The 20442-nt window shown below is 49.9% G+C and overlaps 1 protein-coding gene and 1 long non-coding RNA gene across 5 annotated transcripts in view; one reads left to right on the forward strand and one right to left on the reverse strand.

Moving 5' to 3' along the window:
- Positions 1-3915: 3915 nt before the first annotated feature.
- DAP3 (death associated protein 3) overlaps positions 3916-20442 on the reverse strand; it is a 34037-nt gene continuing 17510 nt past the window's right edge. For 2 of the 4 annotated variants that reach the window (XM_058701901.1, XM_058701904.1), the window contains exons 2-13: positions 19646-19699; positions 16114-16236; positions 14182-14283; positions 12053-12161; positions 11394-11486; positions 10288-10418; positions 9015-9095; positions 8782-8940; positions 8230-8289; positions 7352-7441; positions 5019-5136; positions 3916-4241 (exon numbers count right to left, since the gene is read on the reverse strand). In XM_058701901.1, the coding sequence (XP_058557884.1) occupies positions 4156-4241; positions 5019-5136; positions 7352-7441; positions 8230-8289; positions 8782-8940; positions 9015-9095; positions 10288-10418; positions 11394-11486; positions 12053-12161; positions 14182-14283; positions 16114-16236; positions 19646-19687 (1194 nt within the window). In that variant the 5' untranslated portion in view covers positions 19688-19699 and the 3' untranslated portion in view covers positions 3916-4155. Of the gene's footprint in view, positions 4242-5018; positions 5137-7351; positions 7442-8229; positions 8290-8781; positions 8941-9014; positions 9096-10287; positions 10419-11393; positions 11487-12052; positions 12162-14181; positions 14284-16113; positions 16237-19645; positions 19700-19819; positions 19899-20442 lie in introns of all 4 variants that reach the window. The other 2 variants (XM_058701902.1, XM_058701903.1) reach the window with 2 other exon arrangements.
- LOC131496385 (uncharacterized) lies at positions 12161-20317 on the forward strand. The gene is made up of 2 exons (XR_009254471.1): positions 12161-12730; positions 19399-20317. It is a non-coding gene; the product is annotated as an uncharacterized LOC131496385 (long non-coding RNA).

Here is a 20442-nt window from a genome sequence, read left to right on the forward strand (position 1 = left end):
TAATGTAATTTGTGAACATTGATTGGAACCCGAACTGGCAACGGGGGGGGCGGGGGGTGGGGTGCTGGTGGGTAGTAGCCATGAAGATGTTGGGATGACTGGAGACATTTAAAAGAGCATAGTATTATTGAACATTATATCGATGATGGGTTTCTCTGGTGTGATAATGGAATTTTGATTATATAGGAGAATATCCTATTCTTAGGAGAAATGTGATAAAAGACTTGTCTGCAATTTCCTTTCAAATGGTGATGCAAGTAAATAAATAGCCCAACGCGGGGGCTCGGACTCACGAACCGTGAGATCATGACCTGAACGGAAGTCAGACGCTTAACCAACTGAGCCACCCAGGCGCCCCTCGTTTTTAATTTAATCAATGGGATCTTTTCTGGAATGAAAATTTTAAAATTCATGAAGTCTAGTTTATCGAGTATTCTTCTATGGACCGTATCTTTGGTGTTATACATAAGAAATTGTTGTCCAACGTAAGGTCATGAAGCTTTTGTTCTCTTTCATTTATAATTAAAAAAAAATTTTTTTTGGGCGCCTGGGTGGCGCAGTCGGTTAAGCGTCCGACTTCAGCCAGGTCACGATCTCGCGGTCCGTGAGTTCGAGCCCCGCGTCGGGCTCTGGGCTGATGGCTCAGAGCCTGGAGCCTGTTTCCGCTTCTGTGCCTCCCTCTCTCTGCCCCTCCCCCGTTCATGCTCTGTCTCTCTCTGTCCCAAAAATAAATAAAAAACGTTGAAAAAAAAATTTAAAAAAAAAAAAAAATTTTTTTAATGTTTTACTTTTTTTTGAGAGAGTATGAGCAGGGGAGGAGCAGAGAGAGAGAGAGGGAGACAGTGCAAGTGGGGGAAGAGCAGAGAGAGAGGGAGGGAGACACGGAATCCGAAGCAGGCTGCAGGCTCCGAGCTGTCAGCACAGAGCCCGACGTGGGGCTTGAACTCATGAACGGTGAACCTGAGCCAAAGTCGGACACCTAACCGACTGAGCCATCCAGGCGCCCCACTTTTCAATGTTTTATAGTTTACTTCTTACACTTAGCCCCATGATACATTTTGAGTGTGTGTGTGTGTGTGTGTGTAAATCTGTGGTCCAAATCCATGATTTTGCTTGTCCATAACCAGCTATCCCAGCACAGTCTTTTGGGGATTTTCCTCAATATATTGCCTTCACACCTTTGTTAAAAATCAGTTGACCGTAAACGCGAGACTTCTGTCTGGACTCAGTGTTGTCTGTGGTTGTACCAGGACCGTGCTGTCATGTTACCGTAGCTTTAGATGATGTTTTGAAAAAAGGAAGAGTAAGTCTGCCCAGTTTGCTTATTTAAAAAATCATTTTGACTACTCCAGGTTTTTTTTTTTTTTTTTTCCTTTTCTGTATGAACTTTAGGGTCAGTTGCCAATTTTTGCAAAAGAGCCTGCTGAAATTTTAATACTGATTGCACTTATCGGCCAGTCTGGGGAGAATTAACATCTTAACCCCATTGAGTTTTCCAACCTGTGAACACAGACCGTCTTTCCAGTTTAGATCCTCTTCAATTTCCCTCGGTAACAATTTATAGTTTTTGGTGTATAATTTTGCAGTTCCTCTGTTAAAATTGCCAATACTTTGTATTCCTGCTCTTTGAATTTACTTTCTTAATTGCAGTTTTATTTCACTGCTGTAACAGAGACATAGAATTGGTTTTTGTGTATTCATCTTGTATTGTGGCCTTGCTGAACTTATATTTAGATGTTTTGAGCCTAAGATTTTCTCTCTACAGGGCTGTCATCTGAAAATTAAGACAGTGTTCTTACTTTCGAATCTGGACTCAATGCAATTGAGTGATTAAGAGAAGCCCTAAGAGACTATGCGGCAGGCTTAGCAAGGAGCCAGTAGAAATCGGGGCATGAGGATTGAGTCTATAGTAGAAGGATCTTAAGAAAAAGAGGACTGGATGGGGCAGATTATGATAGAGGATTTGGAAAAAAAATTGAGTCTACATTTAGCAAATGACAGAAGGAACGATGGTAACTCTTCAGTAGGACCTGTGGTGGGGTGGGACAGCCGTACAACTTACTGTTCCACGTTCGTCAGTGAAGATGAGGCCTATCGATGAGGGGTTTAGCCACCCAGACATGGAAGCCGGGTTCCCAGCCTCATTTGCGGCTAAGGCTCAGGTCTGCCAGTGGGGTGCAGACGCCCCCTGGGAGGAGAGGCGCTGCGGCCATCTCTGGGTTGCTGCTCTCAGTGGCAGAGGCCGGGGGCTGGGGGTTTACAGCAGTGGGGTGGCTCAGTCGGTGCAGCGTGGGGCTCTGGACATTGGATGTGTGAGTTCAAGCCCCAGGCTGGGTGTAGAGTTTACTGAAAATAAAATCTTTAGGGGCGCCTGGGTGGCTCAGTCGGTTAAACGTCCAGCTTCAGCTCAGGTCATGATCTTGCGTTCCGTGGGTTTGAGTCCCATGTTGGGCTCTGTGCTGACAACGCAGAACCTGTCTGGGATTTTCTCTCTCAATAAACTTAAAAAAAAAAAAAAAAAAAAAGGCTTTAAAAAAAAGCCTATTTTTTTTTTAAAGTTTAATTTATTTGTTTGAGGGGAGGGGCAGAGACAGAGAACCCCAAGCAAGCTCTGCATTGTCAGCACAGAGCCCAGACGCGGGGCTTGAACCCACTAACCGGGAGATTGTGACCTGAGCCGAAATCAAAGTCGGACTTTTAACCGAATGAGCCACCCAGGTGCCCCAAAAGCCTATTTTTTGTGTAGAGTTTTATGTCTAGGATTTGGTAACAGAAGTTGCTTCTAGAAAAGGGGAACGAGAGGAAGGAGGCTGGTTTCCATGAGATCTATTTTTGTGGCTTGAACTGTAACGCACACAGGGCAACAACAGGAACAGGTGGACTGAGGCCCCTGGGTGACCCGGGCCGCAGCACAGCTCACTAGGGCCTCGGAAGCATTGGGAGAGAGGAGGCAGGGGTGGGGGTGGAGAGCAGGCCGGCACAAAGGACAAGAAGGGCTGGAGCGGGAAGTGATGGAGCAGATGGAGAGGCCGAGGGCTTTGAGCTCAGGGTTAGATAAACCTGGCCGTGACCGTCCCCAGTGGGGGGGTGTGTCAGTCGGGGTTCAGAGGGCAGAACCACACTAAAGGGGTTTGTCACAGGGCTTAGAGCCTTCCGGTGGTGGCGGCTGACCCCGCAGGCCTGTAGGGCACTCGCCTCGGAGTCTGGCTGCGCTGACCGAGGCTGGGTCGGGTGAGGCTCTGCTTCTGATGGAATCCTCGAGGAGGAGGTTCAGGCAGGGGAAGCCGGCTCTCCAGGGGGAGACTGTCTCCCTCAAATCCAAGTCCCGAACGGTAGCAGCCTGCCATGTGTGAGGCCCCGTCCACATGCCGTGTGGTTCAGTCCTCACGGCCCCCTGACGGCGGGGCGTTCTTGCCCTCAGACCAGGTGAAGCAGAGGTCAGGGGACACTGGAGAAGCAGATCGGCTGCGAGGCCCTAAGACTGCCAGTAAGTGGCAGCCGGGACTCGAACTTCTGACACCACCGGTGTGGGCAGGGGCAGAGAATTCTGTGCCGAGGCTGATCTGAGTCACCGTTTCCTCCGGTCCCCTGAAGGTGGCTGCGTAGACAGAACCACTCTCCCTGCGCTCCCTCCTTACTCCACACCGTGTCCGGAACCTGCAGAAAGGGGCCTCGGTCAGGCTCCCGGGAGCAGTGGTGGCAGCGTCAGTAGGAAGTGAGCAGTCGGTGTAGGTGCTTGTGGGGGAGGAGTTACGGTGTGAATCTCGGTCTCCTGAGCCACATCAAGTCTGGAAAATAGAACTCATGGAAATTTCTGTAGGATCTGGTCTCTTCAGACTCCTCACAAGCAGAATTCGGGGAAATTCAATTTGGCCAAAGGAAGGCTCTTTCCATCTTAAAAATCTAACGCGACACTTTGAGAAGGATCATTTATTTTTAAGGACAGATCCATAATTACTTACAATACGAAAACCACCCCTGAAAAGCTCTCACGAGTTTCGGGAACAAGAGGACACCTTACTGCCACATGGTCACTTCACGGGGGAGCCGCTGCGGCGCAGGGCCCTCTGTCCGTGGACCGTGTGGCCCCCCCCTGCCTGACGGGGTCTGTGAAAGGAAACGTCCACTGTCGTCCACGCGCGTCGCGACCGTGGCTCAAAGGTGGGCGCACAGCCGCTCCAGCTGTCCAGGGTTTGCGTTACTCAGGAACAGAAGCTCCTTTTTCCCTTCTTCTGTGTGAGCTAAGGTGGGGGGGGGGGCGGGGAAGCAGACACACACAGCTGGCAGTTCTCTCCTGCAGCACTGTTACCCCAAAAACTCTGTCGGCACCGGCCACGTGACACTCCCAAGGCCTCGCTTCCAGAGCCTTTCTCCCGGTAAGCGACCACCTTTTCTGTGTTTATTCCTCTGGCTCAGCATCTGCTTCCTTCTGAGCCAAGAACATCTGGCCTCTAGCACTTTGTCAAACCTGCTGACCCCCTTAGAAATCTCCCCAGCCGTGCCCCCCAGCCCGCCACGTGCGGGAGCCGCTCCACACCCTTCCCTCCCTTCCCCGGATAACCCGCCCCTTCTCACCAGTTCTCACCAGTTCTCGACCACCTAGAGAGCGGTCAGCCTTTCGTCTCCCCGGACCCCCCCCCCCCCCCGCGCCCAGAGGGGAGGGCAAGACCGAAACAGCTGAATGCTTGCGTGCGCACAGGGCAGGTAGAGCTGACAGCACCCCCCCCCCCCCCGCCCCCCACCCCCACCCCCCCAACGGCTGGCCTTGGCCTGGCCGCCTCTTTCCGTGAGCACCGGATTCTGGACCATGAGAATCTGGGGAGAGATGTCCTGTTGTTTTGTAAATTAAACTTTAACTTCCCCTCCCCCACCCCTCTCCACACCCTGCAGCCAGCCAGAGAGGGGTCAGGATAAAGGGAAAAGGGAAATACAAGTTACAGGCTGCTGCCGAGGGAAGAAGAGGTCATGGCTCTGACTCAGTGGGACCCTGAACATAAAACCCCGAAAAATTAACCTACCTTTCTCATGTTGAAGCCAACTGTTCTCCAGATAATACTGAATACAACTTTCAAACTCCTTCGGGCTGTAGTTGGAAACCAGGATGGGAATAAAGGGATCCAAGGCATCAAATCCCTCCTGGAGAAGGAAAAGGATGAAGACAGTGTCCGTTAAGTGACGAGCCGGAGGAGAGAGCAAATGCACTCGAACATGCGGACGGCAAGGTCTGTTTTTCTTCCGCCCTCTGCTCGCTCGCGGGCCGCCCGGCCTCACGGGCTCCACACAGCGCCCGGCCCCTCACGGCCACTGGGCCGTGTGCACAAGACAGGAGTCTTCTGCGTGTGGGTTTACATGGATATTCAACATGTGGATATACGTACATATTTAAAACATTTTTTTTTACGGTTCTGACTCCAGTAGTCAACAACCATTCTGACTGTTCGTAAGTTCGAAAATAGGAAACAAAATTGATGAGGATGCGGAAAAAGACCCAGTAGATGGAACGTGAACGGAAACAAGTAGCTCAAACTGGATTCCAGATCTCGGGCCGAACACGGGCAGAGGAGGGACACTCCCCTAGCTTCCGAACAGAGCCCTGGCCCGGGGGCCCCGCAGCCGGACACGGCAGCGCTGGGCAGACACCGGCCCCCAGTCTGCGGCTCTGTTCTCACAGAGTCCAGGGCGAGTGGTCACGCAGCTTACTCTGCCGCCTCGGACTGCGCGGACACGTCCACAGGATGCCGAGAGCAGCCTTCTTACTGCTGGAGGTGAGGGTTCCAGATACGGGAAGGGGGAAGGGGACGCCGTGATGCGAGCCCGTATCCATGTGACACATGGTTTTCTAACAAATGTTAGACAAGTACGGGTGTGTACATACGGAGACAGATAGGAGTATCGTACACACGTGTGTGTCTCTTTTCACACTTCCTGGCAGTGATGCCCCAGCAACTATGAGCACACCTGGCACTCACATCTTGGTACCTAAAATCCAGTTCACGCTCAAGAGGTGGGGAATTTGGTTCCACCTCTTAAAGGGAGCATATTTTAAACACTTCTGTAGAGCAGGCACCACACACGATGTTGGGCTTGAACCCACGAGCCTGAGACCGAGTCGTACGCTCCGCCACCTCAGCCAGCCAGGCGCCTCCCGGGCCGTGGTAAGTAAATAACCGTTCTCCTCGAACGTGAATCAGGGCTGCCTGGAGGAATGGCTAGGACGGGGGCACAGAAAGGACGAGAGGAGTGCGGAGCCTATTTCTTGCCAAGAAGTAAATCAGGGCCTACAGACTGATGGGGGCATGTGCAGAGGGCACAGAAGCCACCCTGAAGGGGCTTTTACAGGCCAGATCTGGGACCAATTAAGCACCCAAATCAATAATGACAGTAAAGGTTTGAAGCTCATCAAAGGGTTGAAGCTCATCAAAGGGGAGCCTGTATGTCCACCTGGAAAGAAAGGAGTGAGGAAGGAAAGTTCCTGCATGTGACAGGAAGCCAAGGGATCCGTGTAGAAGACACAAGAGAGCTAGAAAATACCGTTTTGCAAATGTCTCCACTGGACTCTGGGGAGAATCACAAGTGGATGCTCAAACCAGTAAGGGAAGGCTTGAGGAGTGACAGGTATTTATTTACCTAGTTTCAAAGTAGGTGTCCATTTATTCGTACTTGTTACACAAGGAAAATAGTAACTTTACTGCCAAGAACCCAGATGGACAGCACTTTAGCCAAGTGTCCAACCTTACCCCTGGAGTCACTGGGAGAACTGGGTCTCACAGGCGCCTCCCGAGGCTGGATACCATAGAGACCCAGCCCTGCGGCTACCATTGCACATAATCAGGAGACAACCAACACCAGCCGAGCCGTGAGATAACCCACGGTGGCAAGTACGCTTCAAACACACGGATCTAAATATTCAAAGACTGAAGCACTGTCCCCCCTTGAAGGAGACGACAGAGCAAGACCATCAAACGCACGATCCGGGAGTTTCTGTCTCTGTGAAGGATGTGGGGTGACTGGTAAAGTTCGAAGTCCTACAGATTAGGTAACAGCGTTCTATCGATGCCAGTTTCCTGATTTTGACAATTGTGCTGTGGTTCTATATTTAGAAAGTCTCTGATTTTAGGAAATACATGTTATTTAAGAAAAAAGAGGCATCGTGTCTCAGGTTACTGTCACATAATTCAGGGGAAAAACGGAGAAGAAGAAAGCCAATATGGTAAAGTGTTAACGTTCAGGAATCTGGGTGAAGTCATACATGAATATGGTTGTTCTCCAAGTCTGTAATTATGTCCAAAAAGAAAAAGAGATCTCTTTTGACAAAGTGACTAAGGGGAACCAGATTTTCTAAAGATTGGACCTTTCCCAGCAGCTCCTGAGGCAGATAGGCCTTCCGTGGCTTGAAGAGGGATCCAGTCTGGCTCAAAGTCAACACAATGGTGCCTCCATGCTGAAAGAAAGGACAAAAAGCTGAATCAGAAACAGGTGAAAAAGTGGGGCGCCTGCGTGGCTCAGCTGGTTAAGCGACGGACATCAGCTCAGGTCATGATCTCATTGTTCGTGGGTTGAGCCCAGGGTCGGGCTCTATGCTGACGGCTCCAAGCCTGGAGCCTGCTTCGGAATCTGTGTCTTTCTCTCTGTCTCTCAAATAAAGATGTTAAAAAATATTTTTAAAAAATGCCAAGAAGAAAAATGCATTTTATTTATTTTTTTAGAAGTTTAATTAGAGAGCGTGAGCATGCATGGGGGTGGGGCAGAGAGACGGAGAGAGAGAATCCCAAGCAGGCTGCACACCCCTTGCTCAGCCCCACGTGGCGCTCTATCCCATGAACCGTGAGATCACGACCTGAGCTGAAATCAAGAGTCGGACGCTTAACCAACTGAGCCACCCAGGCGCCCCAGAAAAGTGCATTTTAATCACCTGTCGATTTTTAGTACAGCTGAATGGCAACTAAGTAGGTTATCACTTCTGGTGTGGTGCTGACGGCAAACTGCTACGTGATCTTCAATTTATCAAAATCTTTTCCGAAGTTGGTAAGATATAAAACCACTCTGAACCGCAGAGTCAAAGTATGCCAGGGTTTAAGTACAGTGGCTTGTATCCAAGGCGAGCAGGAAGATAGGAAACCAACTATCCAGATTTTAAACTTCGGCACTGCTAGGGCAATTAAGGAAGATACAAAAACTTTCTGGGTGTAAAATCGGAGCCGAAAACTATCAGGCGTCGCACATACTCACCCAGTCGTTTTTCACCATTTTCCTCAGGTTGTGCACGAGCGCAAGCTCCTCGGGGGCCACCTGCCGGGTCAGTGGGAAGGGGGGGGACGGGGCCGAGGTCAGTCCTTGCTCTGTGCGGGTGCCCGCCCGAGACCAATGACTACAAAATCCTGCACTGCTCTGTGACCACGGTGCCTGCGGCCACGTGCCCCACCCTGCCAGGTTTCTGATTAAAACCTGTCAGCAAGGGAGAGAGCGGCCTGGGCCCACACCACCGCCTCCCTCGATGTTTCTGCTCTTGGCTGCGGAAGCATGGTCTGACCGCTGCACACAGAAGCCATCGCTCAGCCCCATTGAGGAGACAGAAGAGAAGGAAAAAACTGACAAAACAGCTTCCGCTGTGACGTGCCCTTCTAGACGCTCTCCCTTTTCAATGGACGGCGGACCCCTCTCCTAACTCAAATACTCCTAAGGCGAGGCGACATGCCGCCTGGGCTACAAGGCCAAGTCCCGGCCTCCGTGTGCCGGTGCCGGAGTCAGAGTAACCAGAGTAGAGAAACCCAGTTTTCCTACCAGGCTTTTATCTTCTCTTTTCAGTGTGGTCTTTCCCCAGAGAGCGTTGACTCCATCCACCGCCACCAGGAGGCGAAACCCGCCCAAAGAACTCTGACCCTTGAGCTCTCTGAGAACAACCCCGACTGCATCCGTGGCGTTCTTCACCCGCGTGATGCCCTGCAGGGGAGAGAGGTGGGGCTGGCGGTCCCAGAAGAGGCCTCCCCTGCTGTGACCGCTGTCTTGTTTCATACCTGTTCCACCACCTCTCCCAGAGGGCTGCCTTTCTCCGTGCTCTCTCGCTTATTCCAGACATACTTCTCTTGAACTTTTATCTAAAAGCAAACAAAAACCCAAAAAAGGCCCCTTAGCCTAAAGATGAACCCATCTGTATCCGAGAAGGGAGGAGGGTAAGGTTGTTTAGAGTCGGGTTTAATCTATTTTTCTTTCCTTCTTTTTTTTGAAAAGTAGGCTCGATGCCCAGCACAGGGCTTGAACTCAGGACCCTGAGATCAAGACCTGAGCTCAGATCAAGAGTTGGAGGCTTAACCGACCGAGCCACCCAGGCATCCCTATATTTTAAGCCCTTTAAGAGACTTCAGTATGGAAGGGAATGCTCTCTAGCCCTTTTCTGCCTAAAGCTTAAAACCAAAACCCACAAGGGATTCTGACCAAAAAGGTCTGGGATGAGGCCTTGGTATCCACATTTATAACAAGCTCCGAAGAGACTCTGATTTATAACCAGAGTTGAAAACTCTTGGCCTAGAGATTGTATCCGAGAATCACTAGAGCAAAGAACCATTTTACCAATACATTTCTGGTTTCAAGAAAGACCTCATCTGGAGAAACTTATGTAGCTGAAAATGTGCTTTAGAGAATTTGAGGCTGTAGCTTTGGAAAAGTCAATGAATCCATCTGGACTGCACGGGGACAGCTCGTGGCGCTTCTTTATTTCACACGGACGAGCAAGTTTCAGGTTGTGAGCTGCCAGTAGAACATACGAAAGAAATACAGAATGGCATAGCGATCCCAGCTACAATGCTAGTTTTCCATAGTCTGGTGCTCAAGACACGAAGAAGATAAAGTCTATTTAAAGACTGTCCGGCATTGGGGCGCTTGGGTGGCTCAGTCGGTTAAGCATCCGACCTTGGCTTGGCTCACGATCTCACGGTTCAGGGGTTCGAGCCCCACTTTGGGCTCTGTGCTGGGAGCCCGGAGCCTGCTTCGGATTCTGTGTCTCCCTCTTTCCTTTCCTCTCTCCTACTTGCACTCTGTCTCTCTTCCTCTCTCAAAAATAAATAAACAATAAAAAAAATTAGGGGTGCCTGGGTGGCTCAGTTGATAAATGTCCAACTTCAGCTCAGGTCATAATCTCATGGCTCATGGGTTCGACCCCCACATAGGGCTGTGCTGACAGCTCAGAGCCTGGAGCCTGCTTTAGATTCTCTCTCTCAAATACGTACACTGAAAAATAAAACAGAATAAAATAAAGACTGTCCAGCATCAAGCTTCCGGGAATCTGGTCACCTGACTCAAGAAACGCTCATTTGTAGTTTTGAAATTCTTCAGCCAGATGGAAGCTTCTGCAGGTTGGTCCAAACGCTGCTTGTTGTAGGTGGAGGGCAGAAGACCCCGGCAGCTCTTCACCCAGAGATGAGCTGGAAACAAACACACGTGGAAACAAAGCAGGCAGGAGCTGACTGTATTCAACTCAAAATCCTCTCTGCCTCTTTAAGTGATGGGAAATGGCTTTAGCTTCCCGTATACAGTTGACCATCTGCGTATGACTTCTGGCCCCCGAAACTTAACTACTAATTGCCTACTGCTGACCAGAAGCCTTACTGATAACACAGGGTCGATTAACAAACATTTTGGCTGCCATATGTGTTACAAACTGTATTCTCACAGTGAAACAAGCTGGAGAAAAGAAAATGTGACTAAGAGAATCATAAGGAAGAGAAAGTACATCTATAAGACACTATTTACTCCAAGAAATCTGTGTGTAAGTGGACCGGCACAGTTTAAACCGTGTTGTTTAAGAACCCACTGCATATTTCTTGAAGTCTCCTTGCTTCAAAGGGTCACTTTTGGGCTGGCCCATGTGAGATCAGACCTTCTGGTTACAGTCGGGACACGAGGCACACCACGTGGACGAAAGGTCACTGTAGCTTCCTGGCAGTTTTTAAACGTAGTTAGAAAACACGGGTGCTCACACAACACCAAATAAAACGTGGGGTGTATGCAAAGGAAGAGAGTTCTAAGACCCATGCTGACGACTCTGGAATGCTGATGAACAGCCCGTGTCAGAGTTCCCCCGGCTAATCAGAACTGCTCACTGATGGCAACAGAGCCTGTGCTGACCTCGAAGGAGGGAGCTTACGGTCTTGGGCGCTACATCAAAGTGAGGACTGCTGGGCCAGAATGCTCCATTCTTACTTCAGAAGTTGCCAGGAAGCTTTCACTGAACCTCCTGGTGCTACGCTGACCTCACCATGCACCCCACTTGTGGCCACCGTGAGGTCATGACTGAGCAGCTCACGCTGGCCTGCATCGGGAGCAGAGGCCTCTTCAGAGCCCCCGTGGCCCCCGGGCCCCATCCGACCACCTCGACAGTGAGGAAAGGAAGTTCTTACCATCCGGAACGTGCAGGATCAGCCAGTCCTGCTTTGCACAGAAATGAATAACATGGCAAAGACTGAGGGTTTTTCCTGTCCCTTTCTCCCCGTCTAAAGCACCTGTGGTTAAAGAAAATGTCATCGGAAAGGACACTTCTGTCAACAAACGGCACTTTTTTTTTTTTTTTTTTAATTTTTTTTCAACGTTTTTTATTTATTTTGGGACAGAGAGAGACAGAGCATGAACGGGGGAGGGGCAGAGAGAGAGGGAAACACAGAATCGGAAACAGGCTCCAGGCTCCGAGCCATCGGCCCAGAGCCTGACGCGGGGCTCGAACTCACGGACCGCGAGATCGTGACCTGGCTGAAGTCGGACGCTTAACCGACTGCGCCACCCAGGCGCCCCAACAAACGGCACTTTTTGAGAGAGAGAACAAGAACACGAGCAGGGGAGAGGCAGAGAGAGGGAGACACAGAATCCGAAGCAGGCTCCAGGCTCCGAGCTGTCAGCACAGAGCCCAATGCGGGGCTCGAACTCACAAACCGCGAGATCGTGATCTGAGCTGAAGTTGGACACTTAACCGCCTGAGCCACCCAGGTGCCCCCCAAATAGCACTTTTTGATTTCCTCTTTCCCCGCGTTGGCCCAAGACAGCTCGGGCAGGCCGGAAAGGATACAGAGAACATACCGCACAGCAGGGTGGGCAAAATTGGTGTTTTTCAGGTAATGCAGAAGCTCCAGGGCTGGCTTCCTTACCATCAGACAAGCTTCACTGAATGTTTTCACCTAATGGATGAGGAAGAGGAGGGGGCGTGGGGTGTGGAACACACTGAGCCTGATGCAGCAGCCAGAGCATCCAAGTGCCTAGTTTTCATTTAGTCACTGAAGAGATGGTTGGTATTGAATTTTTAAATCTACCCATATAATTTAGCTAAAATCTGAAACACGCTGTCCCACACCATGTAACACAATAGTCACCTTCTGATTATTTCTATTAGTGAAGCAGATACTACATCATTAATTGAAATCTACAAACTGTCTATAGCTATCTTGTCACACAGCTATGTATACCAGTTAGGATTAATAAAAGTATTAAAAGAATGTAAAATCCTTAACAAAGTGTCTGACACATGGTAAGTATTTAACCAACGTTGTTTTATTTTTTTTTTAATGTTTCTATTTAAGAGAGAAAGAGCGGGTGTGCAAGTAGAGGGAAAGAGAGAGAGGGAGACACAGACTCCGAGGCAGGCTCCAGGCTCCGAGCCGTCAGCACAGAGCCCGGATGTGGGGCTTGAATTCACGAACTATAAGATCATGACCTGAGCCGAAGTCAGACGCTAAACCGAGCCACCCAGGTGCTTCTAAATGTTAATTGTTTTAAATCTATTTTTAGCTAATTCTTATTACTGGAACCATCTGGACATTTCTCTGGAAATATATACGTGACAGCTCAGGAGCAGGTGTGACCAGCTGCTGCCCCGCCCATGCTGGACACACCGGCACACAGACATGCCAGAGAACCGACACAGAAAGTTCCATCCCTGCTCGTCTCTGGTCACCAGGAGTAAGTACTTCCGTGGAAAAATCTGGGAAGCGCAGGTGTGCGTGACACCACCGTGCACATAAAGTACTCAACAATGTCTGCTGACAAGAACAAATATCTAACAAGTACTACTCACAAGTGTATCAGATAAGGATTAAAATTGCGTTGGTGTTTTCTGAAGAAATCCTAACCACGCAATTGGACCGGAGAAGGACTTGACGGGCAAGTTCAAACTTAACGGAAAGCGAAGCCTTCAAGAACACGATACAGACATTAAAACAGAAATGCCATATTAGGCAATATGACAGAACTAAATGGTGAGGGAGTTGGCCTTCACATAAATGGCAATTATGGAAAGAACGCAGGAGTAATTCTCTGCAGAGCACTGGTGGTCACGCCGGTCTGGGAGCAACCGGAAACGGTTAGCGCCGGGCCCTCACGGCCCTGCAGCTGGAGGCCTCCCGGCAAAGGTCTCTGAACGGTTCAAGTGCCATTACAGGCCACTTCTTCTGGCTGTGCCCTAGTTCCACGCGTAAGGGCTTTGACGCCAAGGCTGTTTGTGGCCTAGAATGAGCCTCCCTTACTAGTGTCTGATCTCCTCTCTTGAAACGAAGCACAGAGGGAAAGCCGTCCTCTGGCTCCTGAGCTAAAAATCACCTGCCCCATCGAGCCTGCTTTTTCAGAAAGGAGCGATTTCTGGGGCTGAAAGTAATTCAGCGGGAGTTAGTCCAAAGGACCAGTTACGCCAACAAGCCACGCCTGTAGTTAATCATGAATTCTTTCAGTGTCTGCAGAGCAACCCAAGATTACATCTTCGGGTTGAAGTTACAACCACGAAACTACATTTTCTGAAAACCCAGGAGAATGAAGAACAATAATGCATCTATTCCAAGTATCACTTCTGTTTGGCTCTACATCATGATTTTGTTTTCTAGAGCATGGCGGTCATTTTCATGGTGTTTTGCTAAGACAGATTTTAAATTTATTATAGTTATTTGAATGCCGAAGTCTCTAGAAATCTGTTAGGTGGGTAACACGAAAGCAGCGTGACGGGTTTATCTAAGAACGTTTTTGCCTGCCTCCCGATGATTAACCACAAATAAACGCTGATTTAAAATAACGATAGTCACAGCACTATTCACAAAAGATAGTCAATAGCTGAATTCATCTGTTCTAGATTCAAATTCCATCTTTTATAGTTTTCTACCCATTTAATCCCACCCTCCGCCACCGGCAGCTCCCTCCCCCTCCCCTCCTGAGCACCTGCATGGAAAAGCGAGGAGGCAGGCTGTGGGGGAACAGGGTCCTCATGTCCTGGAGGGGGATGTTGTAGTGGAGACCTTCATGCCGCTCCCCATGCCTGGCCTGCGGAACAAAAATGCAGACAGGTGTGAACGGGGCCAGAGACAAAGTGACGCTTAAATGGAAAGGGCCCACTAGACCATACTAGGGAAACTTCATCTCTCAGGGCTGGGAACGAGCTTTCATTTCTTCTTCTTTTTTTTGAATAAAAAAAATCTTTCTCAGTTTTTGAAATAGAGATTTATTTTTGAGATAGACTGAGCGGGAGACAGAATCCCAAACAGGCCCGCACGCTGTCAGCGCAGAGCCTGATGTGGGGCTTGAACGCACGAACTGCGAGATCATACCCTGAGCTGAAATCAAGAGTTGGACGCTTAGCTGACTGAGCCACCCGGAAGCCTCTAAAATTGTTTTTAGTGTTTGAGAGAGAGAGAGACAGTGTGAGGAGGGGAGGGGCAGAGACAGAGGGAGACACAGAATCCGAAGCAGGCTCCAGGCTCCGAGCTGTCAGCACGGAGCCCGATTCGGGGCTTGAACTCAACGAACCGTGAGATCATGACCTGGGCCAGTGGACGCTTAACTGACTGAGCCCCCCACGCACCCCACTGTCTTTCATCTCTTAGCTTAGACAAAAAGCGCTGGCTGGCTGTTGTCCTCAAATCCACAGCATGTATATAAAGCTGCTCTCGGCCTAAATGACGAAGCCAGTTGCTCGGCAACGTACACCCTACATGTGGAGGTAAGAGACAATTCTTGCCATCTGGATTCTTCCGTGCTGGGTATGGAGATGTTCCAGTCACGTGACAAGATCATCTGCATACCGCTGTTTCCATAGAAACCCCAGAGGAATTGGGAGATAAAGGGACTACAGTTACAGGGAAAGCTCAAAAACACTTCAGTGACTTCATTCACTCATTCAGTTTATTTTCTGCTTTTGAAAGTAGGTGAATGCTAGAGACATAAACAAAACACCCTACTGAGACGGTGTCTCGGGTGATGAGTTCTTCCCCACCCCGTCCACGTGTGCAGCGTAAGGTGGGGAGACTCCGGGGGCAGGCCAGGTACAAAAATGGAGAAGAAAAGCTATTGGTTCCCTTCACATGTAAGCACAGAGCACACGGCTAATGGCATTTATGAGAGGCCACCGTAACGCCGGGGAAGGGGACAAATCAGCATCCGGCCTGAGGGGGCCTGTGCCAGAAAATGCAACCCTGGGTACTGCTGGGTACAAACACACCGTGTTCTTCTCAGCACATCAAGTTAGTTCTCCCTCCAGACACTAGGAAGTCCACTCAGGAAGGTGGAAAATAGCACCAGACTAATGGGGAAACTGCGTTCTGTACGTGCCCTACTATGTGATCTTGGGCAAGCAAGTTGATTTCTTTAGGACTCTCCATACCGGGGTCGGTAAACTATGGCTGCGTACCCATTTTTGTAAATAAAGTTTTATTGGCACACAGCCACACCCACTCGTTTATGGCACACCTAAGCAGTTGTGACCGAGACCACTTTGGCTCATAAGCCTGAAATATTTACTAACTTGTCCGTAAGGCCACGTCTGCCGACCCACCGCACAGCAAGATCGACAACTACCGGCTTAAGTATTCACGCAGTACATGTACTGTGTACCCGCCTCATGCCGGCAAAATCCTGGGCACGAGCAGGCCTCTGCGGCAGGGATTAAGCCAGAACAGGTGTGGACTGGCCCAGCCGAGTGTTAGGTTACCAGAGCCCGGGACGGGGAAGAGGTGCTCTGGGCCGCAGAACTCGGTCTTGAGTGACCTCATGAAGACCTGCCTGGTCTCTCCCGCTTTCGGTTTTCCCGATACACAGAACAATAGCGACACAAATTGTAAGACTTGAAGAAAATCCACATACGCGCCAGCAACTCACCGGGTCCTTCTCACTGGTGCGGGAAACTGCTCTGGGACTATCATCTGGGGCCTGGTTGTCCAGGTGAGCGGCAAGGCTTTGGGGGGCCTGGGACCCCGTGTGCAAAAGGCGTCCAGGGTCCAACTAGAAAAGAAACCGTTTCCATGTTTTGAAGTTAATGCCTGCTACAGAACTGAGGTTTCGAGCCACGTCCGCAACAGGGAAACTGTGGTACACATTTTAGTTTTACGTCAAAAGAACGCTTATTTTCATAATTCTCCAAGTCCAAGCCCGTTACTCATACTCGGACTCTGTTGAGGCTCGTGTTGTGGGGACAGGGCCCTGTCCCACATGGAAGCGGACAAATCTGTAGACCGTTCAGGAGCACAGCACGGCCAAGGCCGGCCGGGGGCAGGGTGCCCTCGTGCCCCCGGCCACGGCCACGGCCGGGACCGCCCGCTTCTCATTCGCCCAGTAATCGGGGTTGCCTCTGTTATTGACGGGGTTAGTGCAGCGTTCCTGGGCGAGGGGTATTATCCCACTCTCCGCAGCAGTTCTCTTGCCAGCCGTGCCCTGGAACCATCTCTGGTTAAGGATGTATAATGAGGAATGAAGGAATCCGCTCTGCGGGCAACTTCGCACACGGCTCACGGACACCCCCGAACTGAGGAGAGGTCAGGCTGGGGGGTGATATTCCAGAGACAGATCTGAGCAAATGCTGACTGGAGAACCCTCCCCAAAACTGAGCTTAAGGGTAACAGGCCTTAGTAGGAATGAAAAGATTCACTGTAGGGCTGGAAAATGGAGTTTACACAGAAAGAGACTAGAAGGGTAGGCTGAAGTCCCCCCCGCCGTGGCCGTGATCAGCACGCAGACGCTTTGAGTCTTAATTCGACATGGGCAGGGCACCAGCCATGCTTTCTGATTAGCTGCAGGTTAAACATTTTCGTTGGGAGGACAGATCTTTGGGACTACGAAAGACAAAGAGGCAATTTAGAGGCAAAAATACCAGCTAGAAAGCTGTCGGGGAACCCAAATGAGTCCACTTTTATGAGGTGGCACAAAATAATCGTTTCAGCCTTAAACTCAGCGTGCCGAGATGGCGCCTTCACCCCACGCGACCGCTTCCCACACGGCACTTGCCTGCAAACCATCTTGGAGACGCAGCGGTGGCAAGAACCAAACAAAACACGTAACGACACAAACAGCATCGTGTGGTGTTAAGCCAATGAGAATTCAGGGTCGGCTACATCAGCACAGCAACCTGAATAATACGCCCTGGTATTGGTACTACTCCGTTTTCTCAATTCTAACCGGAGACAAAGCACAAGGTCTCTAAGAGGAGCAAATAGAAAATTAAAGCTATTCAAGGGCCACAAGGTGGTGGTATTTCTACAAGAATCCTATGATTTTTTTTTTTTTTTTTAAGTTAACTGCTTTTTGCAGCAAATTAAAACCTAGCAAAATGGATTCCTTACTCCTTACAATGTTATACACGGCACCGCCCAGACAGTGTCGTGTTTGCAGGGAAAACAACCTCTGCATGTTCCAGAATGAACATCATGCGGTTCCTGAGCAGAACAACATTCGGTTTTTGAGAGAGAGCACGCACGAGCAGGGGAGGGGGGGCAGATGGAGAGAGAGAGAATCCCAAGCAGGCTCCATGCTCGGCCCGGAGCCGGACACGGGGCTCGATCCCACGGCCCTTGGGTCATGACTCCAGCAGAAATCAAGAGTCGGACGCTCAACCGACTGAGCCACACAGACGCCCCTGATCAAGGTTACTTGAAATCAACCTACAAAAAGCGCAGAATTCCACTCACTGACTTCTCACTGCAGTCTAGCCTCAGGTCTTTCTTGTCGGCCACTGAGGAAGAACAAATTTTACCCTTTAATGTGATTAGCTGAGGCCACAATCCATCCCTCTGAGCCTTGGTTTTGTGTTTTTCATTTTATTTTCTAACGATGGGTTATTTTACCTGCACACATTTCATCACGAACCCCTGGGAAAAGGAGTCCTACGGAAAGAAGGGCTCCCCCTCGGGACCATCTACGCTGTAATTAAAAGGGCGGATGCAAGCGTGGAGCCCTCCTGGCCCGGCTCGCACCCATCAGCACTCAGGTCCGGGAGCTCCCTGGGGGCCCCGTTGATCCCGCCCGGGTGTCCCAGCACTGCCCCGCAGCCTCCGTCTATTCGTGACTCCGCCACCGGGCCCTGAGCTCCCGGAGAGCACGGGCCACGACCTGCGGCACAGCACAGCGCTTGAGGCCACGGGCTTTGCAGCTGATGGACCAGGGATCTGGTCTGGGCTCCACAGCTTCACACAGTGTCACCTGAAGCAACTTACTTAGCCTTTCTAACCCTCAATTTCTGCATCTGTGAAGCAACAATATTCTCTCCGTCCCGGGCCGGCCGTGAAGATCGCAAGAAATAAAGCACTTAGCACAGTGCCCGGCACACGACATGCCCAACACGGCATTAACCATCGATGGTGAATTGAGTCCCCTTAGAGTCCTGTGCACTTGCCCCATGGCAGGTACTGAGAAAATATGTGCTCAATAAATGAAAGAATGGAGGAAAGCGACATAATGGTCTTTTTTATATATGATTCATTGATTATTTTATTCAACAATCAGATGCTGAAAGTCTAAATAAGCAACTTATTTTTGTTATAAGTGACTCCATCTTGGGCCCTTTTTTTTTTTTTTTTTTTTTTTTTTTTTTAACGTTTTATTTATTTTTGAGACAGGGAGAGACAGAGCATGAACAGGGGAGGGTCAGAGAGAGGGAGACACAGAATCTGAAACAGGCTCCAGGCTCTGAGCTGTCAGCACAGAGCCCGACGCGGGGCTCGAACTCACGGACCGCGAGATCATGACCTGAGCCGAAGTCAGCCTCTTAACCGACTGAGCCACCCAGGCGCCCCAATCTTGGGCCCTTTTAAAAAAATATTTATTTTGAGAGAAAGAGTGGGAGTGGGGGAGAGGCGGAAGAGGAGTGGGAGAGGGAGAGAGGGGAGGAGGGGGGAGGAGAAGGGGGGGGGAGAGAGATGGAGGGAGGGAGGGAGAATCTCAAGTAGGCTCCAACCCAGTACAGAGCCTGACGTGGGGCTCAATCTCATGAACGGGGAGAACATGACCTGAACCGAAATCAAGAGTCAGATGCTCAACCAAATGAGCCACCCAGGCGCCCAGCAACTTATTTTTCATAATCATTAATCCAGGTAGACAATAATAAAAGTTACTAAAGAACCGCAACCAAGCTTATTTATCTGTATTTTTTTAATGTTAATTCTCCAACGACAGGGTGAATTCTGGAACACGGCCGTTCTGCTGAGACCGGTTACCTGCGGACTGGCAGGGCGGCCTGCAGCGAAGTGCGTGGCAGAGAAAAGGAATTGTGGCTGCTCTCCGAGCGTCAGCTTGGACACTGAAGCGCTGGCCGGCCGAAGCTCTCCAGAGGACTTCGTTCTGGACACAACGAACCCGTCTCGAAATGAGAAACCCACCCACAGACAGTCTGCACAGAGCTTGCGGCTCAGTCAGGACTCACCCGCCGGGCCCCAGGGACGAGCCTCGACGTCCTGGTCAGCATCGCTGCTGCGACCTGAAACACAGTGGAAAGGGAAAAGTCACCTGGGTGATGGATCCATACCCAGAATATGTACAGAAAGGGCAGAAGACACAGGAGACTTTTCAAAGGAAAACAAATGGCTACTAAACTCACGGAAAGATTTTCATCCTCATTACAAATCGGAGAAATGTAAAGTAAAACCAGCACAGAGAGCTGCCATTCAGTCAGCATGCTGGGAAAAAGGAGGACAAGAGTGAGCGTCACAGAGGCTGTGAAGCCCTGGGGACACACCGTCACCAGGAGCAGATACAATTATCTTCGTTCATTCATTCATTGGGGAAGATACATATACGTGGTGACACTGGGAGACAGAGGAGGGGAAAGGATCAGCACATTGGGAATAATGCTGACTCCTGGGCGGAGGTGAAGGGCAGGACTGTGCAAAGCACAGAGAATGGGAATGATCTACTTCTAATCTGGATAATGGGGACAGGAGTTCTGTTTTACTATTTTTGTATCTTGTGTTTTTTTGTATTCAATCATATGTTGAAAATATCTCAGAAAAATAATCCTAATCTCTTGGGAGCCGAAAGATGTTTAAAATACTTATATGCAACTCTTAATATAACATAATTAAATCGAATCTCCAGGAACACTTCGCTTCCTTTTGGCTAATAATTTTCACCTTTCTTCCAGCCAAAATCTTTGAAGCCACAGCATTGCTCCAATCATCCAACCGAGACAGAGCACCTGCTGTGTGTCAGGCCCTGTGAATA

The sequence above is a fragment of the Neofelis nebulosa genome, chromosome 15 (genome assembly GCF_028018385.1).
Source record: "Neofelis nebulosa isolate mNeoNeb1 chromosome 15, mNeoNeb1.pri, whole genome shotgun sequence".
Taxonomy (NCBI): Eukaryota; Metazoa; Chordata; class Mammalia; order Carnivora; family Felidae; genus Neofelis; species Neofelis nebulosa.